General features: G+C 36.9%; 1 protein-coding gene across 1 annotated transcript; it reads left to right on the top strand.

Moving 5' to 3' along the window:
• Positions 1 to 14,664: 14,664 nt before the first annotated feature.
• Positions 14,665 to 17,289, top strand: LOC125493632 (uncharacterized). Its single transcript, XM_057392248.1, has 4 exons — positions 14,665 to 14,911; positions 15,028 to 16,030; positions 16,599 to 16,710; positions 16,795 to 17,289. Exons 1-4 carry the CDS (start codon positions 14,665 to 14,667, stop codon positions 17,287 to 17,289), a joined length of 1,857 nt encoding a protein of 618 aa, XP_057248231.1.
• The last annotated feature ends 1,615 nt before the right edge of the window (positions 17,290 to 18,904 follow it).

Raw genomic sequence — 18,904 nt, 5'->3', positions numbered from 1 at the left:
TTCACTATCAATTTGATAGCTACGTCCTCAGGTCAGGGATAAACTCTTTGACTATGATGAAGTGGAACCACGAAGACAATAGGCAAGAGAATCACTTGAATACTCTCTTCAATAAATCTCTCAAAGCTCTCTCTCTTATAACTTCTCTATTGTTTCTCTCTCTTGTGTTTCAATGATGAACTAACCCTAATTAACCCATACATGGAGTATATATAATTAGGTTAACGATACATGAGTAAAAGAGGCAAAAGAAACAAGAGGAAAAGGGCGTCTAATGAGCCTCGTGTGTTATACTCGACATTTGCCGCGTCCAGCGGCTCGTCATGCTAAACTTCCTGCTAGTGCCGCGCGCCCTGCGGCTCGCGATGAGCTTTTCCTTTTGCGTCTGATCTTGTCGCGCCCAGCTGCATTTTTGTCACGCCCATCGGCTCTGACATTCTCCTTGACGAATGTTATATAATCATCAACTTCTATACTCAAGATCAAGTCATCAAACTCACAAAAATCTCGTTCTTGATATTTCTGAGAATTATTGCAATTGGGTTTTATTTAGGCTAATTAGGGCTACTGTAATCAAATTTCAAAAGAAGGTTAAAGGCTTAAATCACTACAATTTTTTTTTTTTTTTGCTATAGATTGAAGAGAATTTCTACCACTCTCAAGGTATAATTCCTAATTGTAATAGGTTTTATAAATTTTTAGGGATAAATGAATTTACTATATTTTCAAAAATCTGATTGTTACTTCATAAGTTGGTAAGTACAATGAACTGAACTAAGCATGTAATTGCATTATGCAAGTAACTTTAATGAATTGAAGTAAGTTTGTAGTTGCATTTGTTAGGAATTTAATTGAATGTGTTCCGAATTGATGAGCTCTAAACTCTAGTTGCAAATGTCAAAGAGATTTAGAATTAGATTCTTTTCAAATTAATTGAGAAGATAATTCTTTCCAAATTACTTGAGATTTCTATAGGAAGAAATCGAGAAGAATTCTGACATAATATGTTATCTAGTAGCAATTGTATAGCTTTTAGTCAAAGTAGTTAACAATAATAAGAAGAATAACTATTTCTACTTCCTCCTTTACAAAATAAACTCAACAAATGAATATTTTTTACCTCACAAATAATATCCATTTATTGCACTTATTAAATTACGGAGGAAGTATAATTTAGTATAAAAAATAGTTATTTCCAATTTTTCCAAATAATCATTGTAGTGTATCGTTTTTTTTCTCTTCTGGCAGCCACGTAATACAAATTATAGTCTATAGTTACTCCAAGATACTTATAAGAGGACACTATCAAACTACTAATTATGAGCCGAAGAGGGTTTAATCTATCGTAATGTTACTGCCTCTGTCCATTGTCCTATGTATAGTTGTTCTCTCAAAGTGCAAAAAAATTTTCATCAAATAGTTTATACAATGTTCTGCTTTATTACAGACTAATGATTATGCAATGCACTTACGTTCAAGTTACGTAATTCATGTAATCACGTGCGTTAAGAACAAACAAAATCTACATGTACATGTAGTATAAATCTTTGCCACAATCCATATGGTTTTATACATCAGAGTTGTGAGTTGTGACATTGGTGGCTATTAGACCACCACAATTTCGGCCAAAGGCAGGGTACACATAAAATTATGTTGTTTTCTTATTGCGTATTTTAGGGGGCTCAAAACCAGCAAAATGAATACTATAATAGCTCTAAATGAGAAAAAGCAATATAAGAGCTCCAAATGAGTAAAGATATGCAATAAAAGCAGCTCCAAATGAGTAAATGGGTAACAAGTTAGTCTTGAGTAGTTGAATGCATTATATATGATCATGACACACACAGGTTTATGATGGATGTTTTAATAGATTACTTAAAGCGGGTTGTGGTAGAGTTAGTTTGATTTGGCTCATATTCGAATGAATTGTTTAGTTTAGGTTCAAGCTGAATCATATTCGGATTTATAAATGATGTAAGTTTTGCAGTAAAAAGCAATTATTGACATGATCACTAGTTTTCGAATCAGGTGGAATTGAAACTGAAGTATCTAATTTCAAGTGCACTTTGGGTTTGGATAAAGTAAATATGGTAAGGATTAGTTTGTTAGATTAGTTATACTTTTCTTGACCGTCATAAACTCATAAAACTATGTCTCTTACATATTTCTGTTTCGTGCAATTCCAAATATTTTATGAGCTAGAGGAGGCAGTAATTCTAGGGACTCTGAATAGTAAATGTCGGAATTCAGGGGCCTGTTCTCTTCGACATAAAACAACTAAATTGAATTGAATTGAATTGAACTAATTGCAACTGAATTGAACTGAATTGAACTTAACTTAACTGAACTTATTGCAACTGAACAGAATTGAACTGAAATGAAAAAATTATAACTAATAGAAATAATAGTTGAAGCTGAACTGAACTGATTGCAATTGAACTGAACTAACTGAATTGAACTGAACTGATTGCAACTGAATTGGACTAAACTGAACTGAAGTGAACTGAAAATAAGCTGGGGAGAACAAACCCTGAGAGGAAAAATCATTGATAGTCGACAATCAGACACAATCACATAGGGAGGAAATGTTGTAGTTTGTTCCGCTGATCATGAAACGAGCTGGGACCGGGCTTCTTGGAGGAGAAAGGTTTAGGGTGGTTTAGGTGGTCAAAAGTATAAGGGTTTTTTTTGTCCAAAACTACCTAATAAAACACAGGTTTTGTAGGAAAGTACCTAATAATTTTTTTTCGTCTAAAAAGACCTATTAAATACTTCCAGTTGTTAATAACAACCATTTCATGAATTTCAAGCCAAAACACCAAATTTTGACGTTGATTGCAGATGAGCTTATAGCAGTGAGATGTAGGACAGAAAGAAAGAATTAATAGAGTCAATTGGAGTTCAAAAGATGTCAACGCCGGAATTTGGTTTTTTGGCCTGAAATTAATAATAAAATGATTGTTATCAACAATCAAAAGTATTTTAATAGGTCTTTTTAGACAAAAAAATATTATTAGGTCATTCCCTATAAAACTTGTGTTTTATTAGGTATTTTATGACAAAAAAACGTAAAGTATAAAATGGTGATGCTTATAGACAGTGGCAGTGTTGCAGAGCTAGGAATATCAGATTGTCGGTTTAAAGTTAAACATAAGATCATAACACAAGTGAATTTGTTAACGCATATAATAATATTCAAACATCTTTACCTAAGGGTTTGATCTCTTCACCTTTTAAAAAAGTTTTAGAACTAATGATCTAAACAAGGTTGATAAGATTGAAATAAATGCAATCAACGGGTCAAATCAGGTCTAATAAGTTCGAATCTGATAAGTTTGGGAGAAGGGATTGCACCCTAAATTCCAAATTGCAACCTTTTTTTTTCTTAGATGTACATACTAACCTGGAAGAGATTAGTAATACGTTTAAGTCTACAATTATATGCAAACATATTTTATCAAGAAAAAATTGATTTTAATAATCCAACATTCATATTGTAGGCTCAAATTAGTCCCACCTTTTGATTACTTTTTAATAATCCAACCTTTTAGCATAATTCGCTCATATTGAACCCGAGACCGGTGACCTGCTGAAGTTGTATTTGTTTTTCTTTTTCCTCATTTTTGTCTTTTCTACTCTACTCTCTCTATTTCTCTATTTTTACCACCCTCATTTACTTCCTCCCCCTCACCACCCCTCAGTACTCACCACGCCACACCCCTACCAACACCATGCAAACAACACCTAACACTTCAACCCTGCTATGCCGCCACCTACGAGCACGCTCTCCCCTCCCATACCCCCACCCCCACCACCACCCCTTCTGCTTGAAAGGCTGCGACCCTCCTTCTGCGACCTTAAATCCCCCCCCTTTGTGAACTCCTTCATCCTCGAAATTACTTTCGACCCCCTATGACCAATAACCATCCCAACCTCTGATCTCGCAAATCAATGATCTGCGTCGCACCTTGAGACCCGTCCGAAGCAAATAGCTACTCAACTGCATCGTTTCCTAATTCGACGCAGATCATGGCTCCTTCATTTGCGTTGAGACCTGTGCCGTAGGACCGATATCCAACGCAATGGTGGTCTTAGGTCCGACGCAAATCATGGATTTTGTACTAGTGCCCTCCCTAACTCCATGCGAACAACACCTAACACTTCAACCCTGATATGGCGCCACCTACGAGCACCCGCTCCCATCCCCCACCCCCACCCCCTCTGCTTGAAAGGCTATGACCCTCCCTTACGATCTTAAATCCCCACCTTTGTGAACTTCTTCATCCTCGAAATCACTTTCGGCCCCTTATGACCAATGACCATCCCTACCCTTGATCTCGCTTGGACTTTCACCTAAGTTAGTGATGGGTACTGGTGGCTTGCGAATGAGGGAGAAAGATGTGATGGAGGGAAAATAGGAGGTGGGTGGTGGTGGCTTGTGAAGGCGGGATTACAGGGGTAGTGCGAGAGGAGAATAGAGTTAGAGCGAGAGAGAAGAGAATACAAGTTGTGCTGGTTAGTGTTGTGGCTGGCGCAACCTGCCCCACAACTAAACTTTAACACAAGGTTGTCTGGTCCTTGCTCACATCACCACCCTCTTCCTCCAATCTCTCTCCATCTCCACCGCCTGCCACGCCTCCTATCTCGATCGCACTCACGCCAATATCTAAAACCTCCCCTTCTGCCTCCTCTCCTTTTTGTCACCTTCCAAATATGTCCAAGGCCTGCACAATTTTCTTCACAGTGATGGAATTTAGAAGTGGCATGGTAGGACAAGTTGTGCACTGGTTTGTGATGGTTGGTAGTAATGCGGTTGTATGGTGGTGGTGTGGGACGAAATGAGCGTTATTGGCAGTGCTTGGGGTGAGATTGGGTGTTGTTGGGTGGTGTGGTGTGGTTGGTGGTTATTTATTTTAGTTATTTTAATTAAAATCAAAATTGATTAATTACATTAAAACAAAATAGAACAGGACACATGTACAATCAACTTGTTCTTGATAAGTCATTTATATATATAGTTTCTAGATGCATTTAGGTTGCATTTTAGAGCATTTAGTTTCATATTTAGGTTCATTGTTACATTATATTCTTAAGTTATGCTTTTCTATTCCTATTCGGTATGTTTTCTTGTTTTTGATGAATTTCAGGCATTGAAGACTTATTTGGAGTATGATTAGTTAAGCTTAAAGATTAGGAGCACTTGGAAGGAAGCTACAATGTATAAGGATCTATGGATATGTCATAATACGAGTTTGAGCAAAAGCGAAGCGGAAAATCATTAGAAGAAATGTGAAAAAGAGTCACGTCTACTCTTTTGATCATAACTTTTGATGTGATTCTTAGAATCAAATAATTTCACCAGATTTGGAAACTAGACTTGAAGATCTTTCCAACGATAGGTGGCACGCCCTGAGGAGACTTCTAGTCAAGGAGTTATGCCTTTTTGACGTTGCAGTGTTTCTTCTGGAATCTGCCACGCGTACGCGCGGATCACTAATCCGCCTATTAATGATTTATTTAAGACTTTTCTTATCTTATAAATTACTTTCCAAATCATATTAGGTTATTGAATCTTATTTAGATAGGTTTTCATATATTCTTTCTCTCTCCTCCTCCCTCTCACGTTATTTTTTTAGGTTCAAGGTTTTAGTTTTCTCTCCTCTCTTTCTCTCTAGTTTTTAGTGTAAACCCTAGTTTTTATTCTTTTTCATTAATTCATGAGTTTCATTAGTTTATTTCCTTGATTTCTTTGATTATGCTTTTATTGGTAGATTTAGATTTCATTATTTATTTCATGATAGAGTAGTTTCTTTTATCTATGGTTAAGTTGAACCCTAGTATGATTTAATTCATGATTGTTTCTTTAAATTCTCATATTAATTGTTAATTATTCTTGCTTAATTGATTGTGCATATTCCAATACTAGATTAGGGATAACTAGTATTGTTCTAATTCCATTGTCTTGATCACGACGGGAGTTGGATTTTGACGGATTTGAGTATTTCAATTAAGGACATGAAGTTCTCCACGGAAGTAGGTAGAATGGATTGTTAGGAAGTTAAAGTGTCGCGTTCAATGTCTTTAATTTGCATGATTCCACGTCAGTAGGCTTGAATGCATATTAGAGAAGCCATAGATACTCGGGAGAGGTCTATGGTACTTTATAGGGTGGACTTTTCCTTGTGAACATTTAATTGATTAGTTTGGGGTAAGAATTATTTTGTATTATTTCGTGCTAGTGGGGATACTTAACTGTAGAGTCTTTTATTTATATATTGACTTAGCATAGTTTAATTCCACCATTATTCTTGATATTAATCTCCTTTAGTCTTACCATTAATTAAGGGCTAATCATAGAACAACTTTCTCTCTGTGGGATCGACTCTGACTTACCCTACTACATAGCTAGGAGGATTAGTTAGGTTATTTATTTTTGTTAGGTGCGCGACACGCCTACCAGTCCTAATGGTCTCTGTAGAGTGGAGACACAAAATCGTATCTCCCATCGACTACCCAATGATGAAACATACCGTCATCCTAATTGGTCTGTCTAAAGAAAAAAATCAAACGGGATAAGCCCAAAAGCATTTCAAAAAATATAAAATCTATTTATTAAATCCAAGCTCAATTTTAAAGGCCTAATTAATTATTCCTTATGATTAATTGTATTTTTAATATTTTAATATTAATTATTTTTGATAATTAATTTTTAAAAGGATATTTAAAAAATCAGATTTTTTTTCTAAAGATAACTGAAATCGAATTTCAAACGATATATTTTATCCAAGGATAAAAAAGAATATTAAAACAATCAAATCCCTACCAAAAAGCAAGTGCGCAGGACGCATAGTTGTGCGCCTGACGCACATGCTTCTTTGCGTTTGGCGCGCAACTGTCTGTGCTTCTAGCTCAGAGATGTGCGTCAAGCATAAAGCGGTGCGCCTAGTGCACAATTTTATTTTATCTTTTTGACAATGCTGAGAAATACCTCGTTTCTTCTAAAGACTTTTGACAATGCCTTAAAATTCTTTCCTACGACTACGACTACGACTTCTGAACATATTTTACCATACACAAACTGAAATTCACACACTCAAACTCGTATTTAAATACATTCAAACACATCTGTCCGTTCAAATTTTCTATTTCAAGCTTCAAGATTACTCATCCTAAAGATCGTTGCATAAGACTCATGCGACAAAGGTATAATTCTTGAGGGTCTATTCCAATTCAATTCTTGTTTTACTAACAATCTACTCGTCATGATGTCGATCTTTAAAGAATTAATGATATATTGTACATTATTCCCTAATCTCTATTCTTTTTATATTTCATATTCATATGCATGAATGTATGTTTAATGCTTTCATCATCGAACATATGCTTAATCCAGCTAAGACTTAAAGAACTGTTTTAACATTAAATTCATATAATTTGAATGACCAGTTAGGTTTCCTGTAATTTGAATGCATAATAACATGTCACCAAAAATTAGCCTATTGTGGGGTAGATGATGGTACAGCTAGAGAACTGGCAGAAAATGTGCAAATGCAATTGGGGGAACTACCATTTAGATACCTTGGAGTCCCTCTTACATCAAACAAACTGACCTATGCTCAATGTAAGCCTTTAGTGGAAATGATCACTAATAGAGCACAAACTTGGATGGCAAACTTGTTGTCATATGCAGGGAGACTCCAGTTGATTAAAAGCATTCTCAGTAGTATGCAAAACTACTGGGCACATATATTCCCTTTGTCAAAGAAAATCATTCAAGCAGTGGAGAAGGTATGCAGGAAATTTCTTTGGACAGGGAAAATTGAGGAATCTAGGAAGGCTCCTGCTGCTTGGGCTACAATTCAGATGCCAAAAAGTGGTGGTGGTTGGAATGTTATTAATATGAAGCACTGGAATAGAGCAGCAATGATCAAGTTGTTATGGGCTATTGAGTTTAAAAGGGATAAATTGTGGGTCAGATGGATACATTCCTACTATATCAAAAGGCAGGAGGTCCTAACTGTCAATATCAGTTCCCAGACTTCATGGATACTGAGGAAGATAATAAAGGCTAGGGACACCTTGAGTAATATTGGAGGCTGGGCTGAAGTATGTACTGGTGACAAATTTTCCCAGAAAAAAGCATACAAGAAGATGAATGATACTGTGGAGAGAGTAAGATGGAAAAGGTTAATCTGCAACAATTATGCAACTCCTAAGAGTAAATTTATCTTATGGATGGTGCTGCATAATAGATTACCTACAGTGGATAGAATTAGGAGATGGGGAGTTCAATGTGACACCAGATGTAGTCTGTGCAGATCAGAAGAGGAATCTATACAACACATGTTCTTCTCTTGTAATTATACTGCTGAGCTTTGGAGTAAAATTTGCAGAATTATGAAATTCCCTGATTCAGGAGGGTCTCATCAGGATGTCATATCTAGTGTGTAAGGTCAGGCAAGGAAGAAAAAAGGGAAGTTATTGGTAATGCTATTTTCTGAATGTGTATATGCCATATGGAGGCAAAGGAACAACAGAATATTCACAAGGAGCTGTAAGGATGGAAACATAGTCCTTAGAGAAATTTTATTTACAGTTGCTGCTAATTGTAATGATATTGATAGGAGTAAGCTGATGTTGTAATCCTCCTTGTGTAGTTTGTGGATTGTCTGCTTCATGTGCATTGCTTTTGTTGCACATGTTTTTTTGGTATATATACTCTTTAATTGCCAAAAAAAAAAATTAGCCTATTGTTTGTTTAATGAACTGACATAGATTAATATTCAGATTGCATTAAAATATTATGTGGTTATTTATATGCATAAAACTTGACATGAATCGAAATTAAGTAGAGGTCATCAATGGGATAATTTGATTCTTGATGTTATTCATACCCTCATCTCTTAACTCAGTCTATGGTTCATTGCCCATTAATAGAGTCATGACGAAAAACAACTACATTAGATAAATCCCTAAGTTGTCCCTGTGATTTCTCAATATCCAATTAGGTTCATTAGTCTTCTTTTAAAGAGTTGTTGGCGACTTCTCTCTGTTTCAAAACATTTTAAATTGTTTCTGCCTAGAAACTAGTCAAAAGAGTAATGTGTTTAGGGTGAGAGTCAAATCCCGAGTTAAGTTATGATCCCGAGTCTCGTAACTGTCAATCCTGCAAAACAAGGAAAAACTGGCCCGGGGGTATTTCCGGGAAAGTCCCTCCGACGCTCAAGTCAGTTGAGATTGAGGTAGAGAGAGAAAGTAAGCAAGTCTAGAGAGAGATGCTCTGGTTTTGTTAGGTGAGAATTGAATACCTTTGTCTCATGAGACAACCCCTATTTATAGAGGATGAGACCTGTAATAAATGAGGGCATTTTAGTCAGCTCCAGCTGGTAGAGGATTATGTCCCCTAGAGGTAGGGGTATTTTAGTAACTTCGTCAAAGATGGGTCAGTCCAGAAAATGGGCCCCAACAATTAGCCCCACGCCAAGTAATCGGAGTAGAGATATGTCATTCTTAGTGCGGTTGATTGGCGGAAGAATAATGCTTTTGCCAAGCTTGAATGATGCCTTGAGTCAGCTATCTGGCGCTAGGATTAACCAAGCACGGGGGTCGAGGAGGGAGATCTCATGAATTCCAGAGTCGAGGTAGATGAGGTATGTAGACATCCCCTTGGCATTGACCGACTACTGCTTGGCCGAGGGTTGACTCCCGAGTCGGGACTAAGAAACCCCGACTGAATTGAGATGATGTGGACAGGACATCAGGCCCGACCCTGAACACGCTAGAGCAACAGGCCCCTCGGGGGTACATTTACGGCCCTAACACCGAGAGCTCACTTAGGACATTCTAGGGGTGTGTCCACCTCCCGAATCCCGAGAGCCCTTAGAACATGAGGCAGTATCACCGCCAGCGCTTCATTGCTCAAGTGCGGATTACCCGACGGCCTCGATGGTGCGAGTAGATTGGTCCCGACAGCACCTCAGGTATGCGTTTGACGTATCTCGGGGGTGATATAGCTCGAATCCCGGCAACCCTTGTGCTTGGTTTGGATCAGGAGGAGGTTGGAAACCCGGGGATAGCCGACTGGTCAGGCTCGGGAAGCTAGATCAGGACTCGGGAGGGACAAAGGGCCTGGAGTAGGTGACCCTGAGTTGGTGGGATGACTGCCCAATCTCTGTTGCCTGCTGAAGCGCCAAAATTATAACCCGAGTCAAGGGCTAATGAGCCTCTCCATGGGGTCCCGAGTTGAATGAATAGTGTACTTGGTGATTTTGAGATGCGATTGGGTCCCTCGGATTGACCAAGTGATGAGGGCCCAACTCGGGAGCTAATGAGCCTTTCCCATGGGGATCATAAGTTGGTCATGAGTGTACTTAGCTCTTTTATTTTAAGCTAAGTATGGAGCCCCTTGGATTGACAAAGAAATGATGTGCCAACTCGGGGGCTAATGAGCCCTTCCCCTAAGGACCCCGAGTTGGTCATGAGTGTACTTAGCTCTTTTTAAGCTAAGTATGGAGCCCCTTGGATTGACAAAGAGGTGATGTGCCAACTCAGGGCTAATGAGCCCTTCCCCTAGGGACCCCGAGTTGGTCATGAGTGTACTTAGCTCTTTTTAAGCTAAGTATGGAGCCCCTTGGATTCACCAAGGAATTATGCCCAACTCGGGGGCTAGTGAGCCCCATGTTTCCCGAGGAGGATTTACGACGCTATTCGAATCCCGAGTAAGTCCAGTTGTCGATACTTAGTCGTTTTTCGGCTAAGTTAATAACACGCTCCTCTTATGACCGAGGAGGTGCCAATGAACGAGCTTCTCGACTCGGGGGGTCAATGAGCCCCATGTTTCCCGAGGAGGTTTCACGACGCTACTCGAATCCCGAGTAGGTCCAATTGTCGATACTTAGCCGTTTTTCGGCTAAGTTAATAGCAAGCTCTTCTTGTGACCGAGGAGGTGCCAATGAAGGAGTTTCTCGACTCGGGGGGCTAATGAGCCCCATATTTCCCGAGGAGGTTTCACGACGCTACTCGAATCCCGAGTAGGTCCAATTGTCGATACTTATAACTACTAGAAAAACCTTACTTTGGGGACGCTTATTGTTCGACGCCTCGGCATAAGTGCGGCGCGGGTTTAATTTATCCCGCAATATCTCGACGCTTTTAAGCGTCGAGAAGGTTGCCCACGCTTAAAAGCGTCCTCATTACCCGTGAAATAGAAATATTCGCTAGCTTATCACTGTATACTCCCGCTCGAAATTTTAGAGCGAGCAAATAAATTAAAAAATAAAAAAATCCCCCCACCCCCCACCCCCCCCACTACGCGTACTATTATCACTCAACTGCATAATAAGCGAAATTTCAGAGCAACTGGGTAGTTAATGGTGAAACCCTATCTAATCAATTCTTCTCAATTCGCTCATAATTTCTCGCCATAATCTTCGTCTTTGATCATCAGGTATGCCTTCTTCTCTTCCTATCTTTTTCGTTCCAATTGTTCGAACTTCTGTTGAAGTTTTCATCTCCTACCTATCAACAGTCTTGAAGTAATTGGAAAGCTGCGAGAATTTCTCTGAAATTTCAATAAAAGTGTTCTTCTTCGCCATCATCTTCTGCATCATATCAGGTAATTTATGCCTTCTGTAAATTGTCTCAAATTGTTGTTTTTTTTGATGAATTTTGTAAATGTCAATCTGTTTTTTCGAATTACAATTGAATTTTTGTCTTCAACCTCCCATCAATTTAGACTTGAAATTTTCATGCCTTTTTTTTAGCTCACTGTCAATCTCGAATTGTCTAGAATCTGTTTTTTAAATTCTAAAGGTTTTTCTTGCCTTTTTTTTCTTCAATCTCAAAGATATGATTTTTGATGGAATTATTGTAAATTGAATAATTAAAAGGCCTCTCATTATACAATATACAAATGTCGACTAACTGAAATTTTTATGCTTTATTGTTTCTTGAAATTTTCATAATTTAGTGCAATAAGTTGATTTCCTTTACATGCCTGAATACCTGATGTACATGCAGTATCTGTAATGAATTGGAAGTGTTGATTTTTCGATGAATATGGAGAAAACTATTTATGTTGAAAGCTTCTGTGGTTAAGGTATGCCATAAGCAGGAAACACAGAGAAGGAAACTAGATTGACACCAATTAGCTTTACAGACTTCTACATGTCTGTGTCTTTTTTTAAACTTCAGTCACTAGAATAATAAACTTTTTTTTCTTCGGCAAAAGCGTAATCAACTATTCCTGCCTACATTATGGATTCATAGTATTTTTAGCTGTCGTTCTGTAATTCTCTTATGTTGATTAAAGGAGGGCTTTTGGTACCATCATGCAGAGCCAAATTATTTAATGCTGGTTTACTGGATTCCTGAAAGTATTTCTACAATTCCTGCAAATGCTACACATCGCGTAGGAGTTGGTGCTATTGTCTTAACAGAGAACAGAGAGGTAATACTTTGTTCTCCTTATTCTGATATATGTGCAATTGCTTGATCAGTTCATTTCCATAAATCCGTTGCGGCGCTTTCTCCTACATAAACAAATGATGGTCTATATGATGTGGAAATGCTTTTGAAGAATCATTAAATTGTTATTCCTTTCCTTGTACAACGGTATTAGTAGGGCTATCTAGATTGTATGTCAAAAGACTGCGCGCTACTTCCTCGATTCCCCTCTCCCACTTTTTATTTCCTCAGGTTTTCAATGATCTTACTACATTTCTGTCTGTTTACACAAGTTTTCACCATACTAGAGCTTATGAGGACTGTAACCATGACCCTTATTCGTAATTTTGGCTCTTTTGGATGTGTAATTGGCCCCAGTGGGCAGCCCTTTATTGTTCTTATGTAGTAATAGCTTATGCTACTAGTGATCCATAGGTCTACTTCCCTTTTCTCCTTTAGGGTGCCCTTCCCCATCTTCTACCTCTTTTCTAATATCATGTGATTTTATGTGTGTAGCTATCTAGATTGTATGTCAAAAGACTGCTTCCTCGATTCCCCTCTCCCACTTTTTATTTCCTCAGGTTTTCAATGATCTTACTACATTCTGTATGATCTGTTTGATACTGGCTTTTGTAATTATCTGGTTGTACTCCTTGAATCAACTCTTATATAAAATAAATAAGTTTTGATATTGTTTATCATTTCCAATTCTCTTGAAAATTTGTGTTTTTTATACTCTTTAAGATTTTGATCAGTAAACTATCAAAATTGTTATGATGCCTCTGTTACTTTTTATAATTTTCTCACGTGGAACCCATCAATCCCAAGGTTTATGATTCGAAAAGCAAAGAACATTTTTTTTTTCTGGTACGCTTTCAAACATAAATTATCGTAGAACTATTTCTGGACAATAACCATGCAAGCTTCCAAAAGATGGAGTCTGACAGACTGACACTATCTGACTCTAGTAGCCAAGGCTGAGTTACATAAGTTTTCATATATAGTAATATAACTGCCTAAGCCATTAAACTACTCCAGCACGAATTGTGTTGCTGAAGTGTGGACATATAGGGTAAATACGCAAAATAAATCAAATAGATAGGGAACGTACATAACAATTCATGTTAATCTAGATATGTTAGGCACTGAGTTCAATTTCTAGATATGTTAGGCACTGAGTACATAACAAGTCATATAAGCAAGAGTATTTCGTTTAGGTCATGTTTTATGTGAACTATTTGAAGATATATGTTCATATTTTTTTTCTTCTTAATATGGTTCTTATTTGTTATCGTATATATTTTTTTTGTAGACATGGATTCCTAGTTGGATAGATTTACCAAAAGGCCATCCCGCTTATTATAATGGTTGCATGAAATTCTTAGAGCTTGCTAAAGAGACTCTTGTTGAAGGAAAAACTCGATGCCCATGTAATAATTGCAAGTTAAACAAATGGTTTAAGTTGGAAAAAGTAGGAGGCCATATTTTATTGTACGGTTTTTATAAGAACTACAAAAATTGGATTTTTCATTGTAGTCATCAAGTGGGTAACAACTTAGGGCTCCATAGTGATCAAGCAAAGGGAGTAGGTCGAGATGATATTGAGGTTACTAAATGCAGCTTTTGGGGTTGGTAGTCCACAATCCACTAACGAACCCCCGTTATTAAATGAGTTAGATTCTGATGACGAAGATATAAATGAGATGCATGAAGAGGTAAATTTTCAATTCGAGGTAGATAATGAATATGTATCAATTAACACCGACGCAGAAGAGACAAAGTACAATAGACTCAAGGAAGCTTCTAAAGAGAGTCTATATGAGGGGTGTACTACTTTTTCAAAGCTATCGTTTCTATTGCACTTATTTCACCTTAAGTGTATGTTCCACTGGTCTACTGAGTCTTTTAATAAATTGCTTGAACTTCTATTAGACGCATTTCCTTATATTATGGAGTTCCCATCGTCCTATTACGAAAGCATGAAGATAATTAAAGATTTGGGTTTAGGTTATGAGAAAATCCATGCATGTCCAAATGATTGCATGTTATATTGGGGGATTTTGCAGACAAAAGTGAGTGTCATATTTGCCACACACCAAGATGGCAAAATGTGAAAGGCAAGCAAGGTGATACAAGTGAGAAAGGTAAAGAAACATGTATGAAGGGGGTGCCAGCTAAAGTAATGGTATTTTCCTCTCACCTAGACTAAAGAGGCTTTACATGTCATCTAATACTGCAAGAGACATGAGATGGCATTTTGACCGCAAGGACGATAAAATTATCACCCACCCGGCAGATGGAGAGGCTTGGAAAAAATTTGATGATAGATATGAGGAATTTGCTAAAGATCCTCGTAGTGTTAGATTGGGTCTAGCAAGTGATGGTTTTAATCCATATCGTCTTATGAACACTAATTACAGTACATGGCCAGTGATTCTGATTCCTTATAATTTGCCTCCTTGGCTTTGTATGAAGTCATCATCATTTATTTTGTCCTTGATTATTCCTGGAAAATATGGTCCCGGTATCGATATTGATGTTTATTTGCAACCACTAATGCATGAGTTAAAATTGTTGTGGAAGGTGTAGATGCCTTTGATGTTTATAGTGGAAAAAACTTTAAACTACGAGCATCCTTACATTCCACTATAAATGACTTTCCTGCATATGCTATGTTGTCGGGTTGGAGTACAAAAGGTTATAAAGCTTGCCCTACTTGTGCCAATTCTACTTGTTCATATTATTTTGGTGGTAAAATTGTCTACCCCGGTTCTCGAAAATGGTTACCGATTGATCATCCTTACCGTTCTCAAGCTAATTTATTTGATGGGAAAGAGGAATATGGCCTTGCTCCGGTTCATGCTAGTGGGACAGAAATTTTGAAGCAGCAAGAAGTTAATTATGTTTATGGGAAATCAAAAACGGTTCCTAAAAAAAGAGGGAGAGAAGAAGTTGAGGATGATGAAATTGATAATGATAATGATAAGGTTCTTTGGAAAAAGAAAAGTATATTATTTGACTTGGAATACTGGGAACATAATCTTCTTAGACACAATTTAGATGTTATGCACATTGAGAAGAATGTGTGTGATAATCTCTTAGGAACTCTTTTAGAAACCGACAAGAGTAGAGATGATAAGAAAGCTAGGGAGGCTCTGAAACAAATAAATATAAAATCTCATCTTTGGCTTCAAACGCATCCTAATCGTGTTAAAGAGTATATGCCTCCAGCTTCATACAACATGGATAAAGAAGAAAAAGAACGTTTTTTAAGAGTCTTGAAAAAGCTCAGAGTTCCTGATGGTTATGGATCAAATTTGCAAAGATGTGTGAACATGAAGGAGCGTAAACTTATTAATATGAAAAGCCACGACAATCATATCCTCATGCAAGAAATCCTTCCTGTTGCTTTAAGAGCATCAAATGCCACAAAAGTTATTGATTTGCTTGAGGAGTTGTCGTACTTTTTTAAGAAGATTTGTTCAACCACCATTGATAAAGGAGAGTTAGATACCATTCAGTCAAAGCTTGTCCTGACCCTTTGTAAGATGGAGAAAGATTCCTCCCAACATTTTTCACAATTATGGTTCATCTACTAATTCATTTAGTGGATGAGGTTAAACTCGGTGGACCTGTTCATTACAGGTGGATGTATCCTATTGAAAGGTCATTATTTCTAATTTCATATTTTCTTTTAATTTGTTAATTTTTTTATATAAAAATCCATCGTCAAATCTTCTCTTATCTCTTTCATACTCACGATCTTCATATATATTAAGGTACTTGGCCTTTTTGAAATCTCATGTTAGCAATAAAGCACAACCTGAAGGGTCTATAGCCGAAGGGTTCCTTTTATGGGAGACAATTACATTTTGCTCGAGATATTTAGAAAGTGTTGAGACCATGTTCAACAAACCGAAAAGAAATGATGACGGGGTTCCACACATCAATAACTATCTATACAACTCAGGATGTCGCGTAATTGGAAAGAGAGAAAATGTTCGTCTTGATGACAAAATTTAAAGCAAGCACATCGCTATGTTTTACTTCATTCAGATGAGATGAAACAAGTGTTTGAGTAAGTACCATTATTGGTTATCTAGTGAAAGTATTAATTATAACTTTAACAATATATTTTTTTTCAAATTCTTAAGTGATTTCCTCCAAGTAAAGCGGCAAGAGCATCGAGTGGGCGAAATTGCGGCGAATGAATATAATGAAAATCAATGGAGACTTAACGAATTCTCCGATTGGTTGCAAAACCAGGTTATATGCTTTAAAATTTCGGGTTGCCTTAATTATTTTATATATCAATCAAAGTTTAACTAAATATTTTACCTGGAATTATAGATCCATAACCTAGATGATAACACAGTAGAAGGAAAGCTGAGAAAAGCGTTGGCCGGTGGTTTAAGCAATCGCGGTAAAAGGATGAAAAGCGTTATCATTAATGGATATAAATTTGATACCGTGGATCGTGAACGATTTCGGAAGACACAAAATTCTGGAGTGATGGTTGAAGCCGATGGCCAAGAGTATTATGGAAAACTGAAAGAAATTTTCGAGCTTGATTACTATGGTTCATTTAGGGTTGTAATGTTTCGTTGTGACTGGGTTGACATTCGTAGGGGTTTTAAAACATACCCAAGTGGCAGAGTTACTGTCAACTTCTCGAAGTTGATGCACACTGGTCGAAATTTGCATGATGATCCATTTGTTTTCTCTTCTCAAGCAAAACAAGTTTTTTATGTCGAGGATGAGATACAAAAAGGATGGTTGCACGTAATTAAGACTAAGCCCAGGGACTTGTTTGATATACCCGAGGATGACGAGATTCTAGAATAGAAGGGTTTTGGGTTTTTAGAATTTTATCATTGTTCATTTGTGGATTTATGTTTTGATTTTGGATTCGAGTTATTAACTTTTATTTAATGGTACTACTTTGTCTATTCCACATTTATCTTTCTTATTATTCCTCTATTTGCATTTCCCTCTTGATTTCACTCTATATCTACTTAAAAATTATGTAAATGAATGTGATATGTTGTGGATTATTTTGATTGGGTGAAAGCTTTGCTGAGGATATTGATTATTGATGTCGTATTGTATCGATTTATAGTATAAGCCACTTAATTAGGCTTTGTTGTTAATTTTTTGGTTAATTGCTTCATGCTCTGTTGTTCAGATTGGAGATTTGTTTTTTTCCGTGTCTTAAGTTAGCATGTTAATTAAAGGAACTAAGATTGGATTAAAAAAACTTAAGTTCTTGCTATCATTATTGGAAAAGTAAACCATATTATAGGCTTATAGCATAGCTACTATGATGAGAACTCTTTAAACTGTTCTTCGGATAAGTTGGTCGATGGAAATAGAAGTTTTCATATGATACTTTATATAATGAGTTTGTTTGAGTTTTTGACGTTGGCACCTTTGATCTTTTAAAGAACCTCTTCTTTTTCCTAGTAAAGCATATGTACATCAGTATAAACAAGTAATAATGCTTTAAATAGCAGTTTGAGATTGTTGTACTGTACAACTCTCTATCTCTTATACAGGCCTCAGGTCTGAGTTTCTTAATGTAGGCCAATTGATCTGTTGGCCTTCAGTTTATTAGCTGGATTAAGGAGAGACCCTCTTCCCCTTGAGCATAGGCTTTAATTGATCTTTAAGTTACCATTATTATATGATATATTCCCATACTGTTGACCGAATTGTTTGGCTTCTATTATCGCTTTATTTTCGTTTCCCAGTTGGTGGTAGTTCATTACTTCAGACTTTAGAGACCATTGTGTTGATTATGCATTATAAAGATACTTTGTGGTGTTGGATTGGATATTTACATATGTCTTGTTCTCTGGATGAATCAAATTTCCCCTAATCTAATCAGTTTCTTTTTCTTCCAACATTTCAGACACTGGTAAGGTTGATTTGGTAATGAATGTGGTTGAGCCTGTGAGTGGAGGTTTCTCGGCTGGTGGTGGAATTTCGAGTGGGTAAGAAAAGATGATGATAATGTATACAGTCTCCAAAATGAGGTTTTAAAGCTATGTATATGTTTATTCTGAGGCACTATGGTTGCATATGACATTTACAGGATAACAAGTGGCCCTTTGTCAGGTCTAATTGGAAGGTACTATTCTGTTGCTTAGAATTTTTATTCTTTTAATTATAAAATACATATTTCCTCACATTTAGGCTTACATGCTATAATGATCCTAGAGTACTTCCTAATACTTTTTAATCTTATTCGATACTCTAAGAAAAGAAATTACGTATGCCCTGTACATAACCGAAAAAGTGCATAATTCATATGATAGAGAAAATAATTTGCTCTACTGTTTAAACTATTTAGAATTTCCAGTCTACTTTGGGGGATCCGAAACACTTTACACACCTTATTAGATGTAGTAATGTACCAATGTGTCTGTGTAGATGTCTACAACGTTATTTAAGTCTCTAA

Source organism: Beta vulgaris, chromosome 9 (assembly GCF_026745355.1).
Source record: "Beta vulgaris subsp. vulgaris cultivar EL10 chromosome 9, EL10.2, whole genome shotgun sequence".
Classification (NCBI taxonomy): domain Eukaryota; kingdom Viridiplantae; phylum Streptophyta; class Magnoliopsida; order Caryophyllales; family Amaranthaceae; genus Beta; species Beta vulgaris.
Note: the sequence above shows the minus strand (reverse complement) of the source record. Positions and strands in the feature narration are given on the sequence as shown.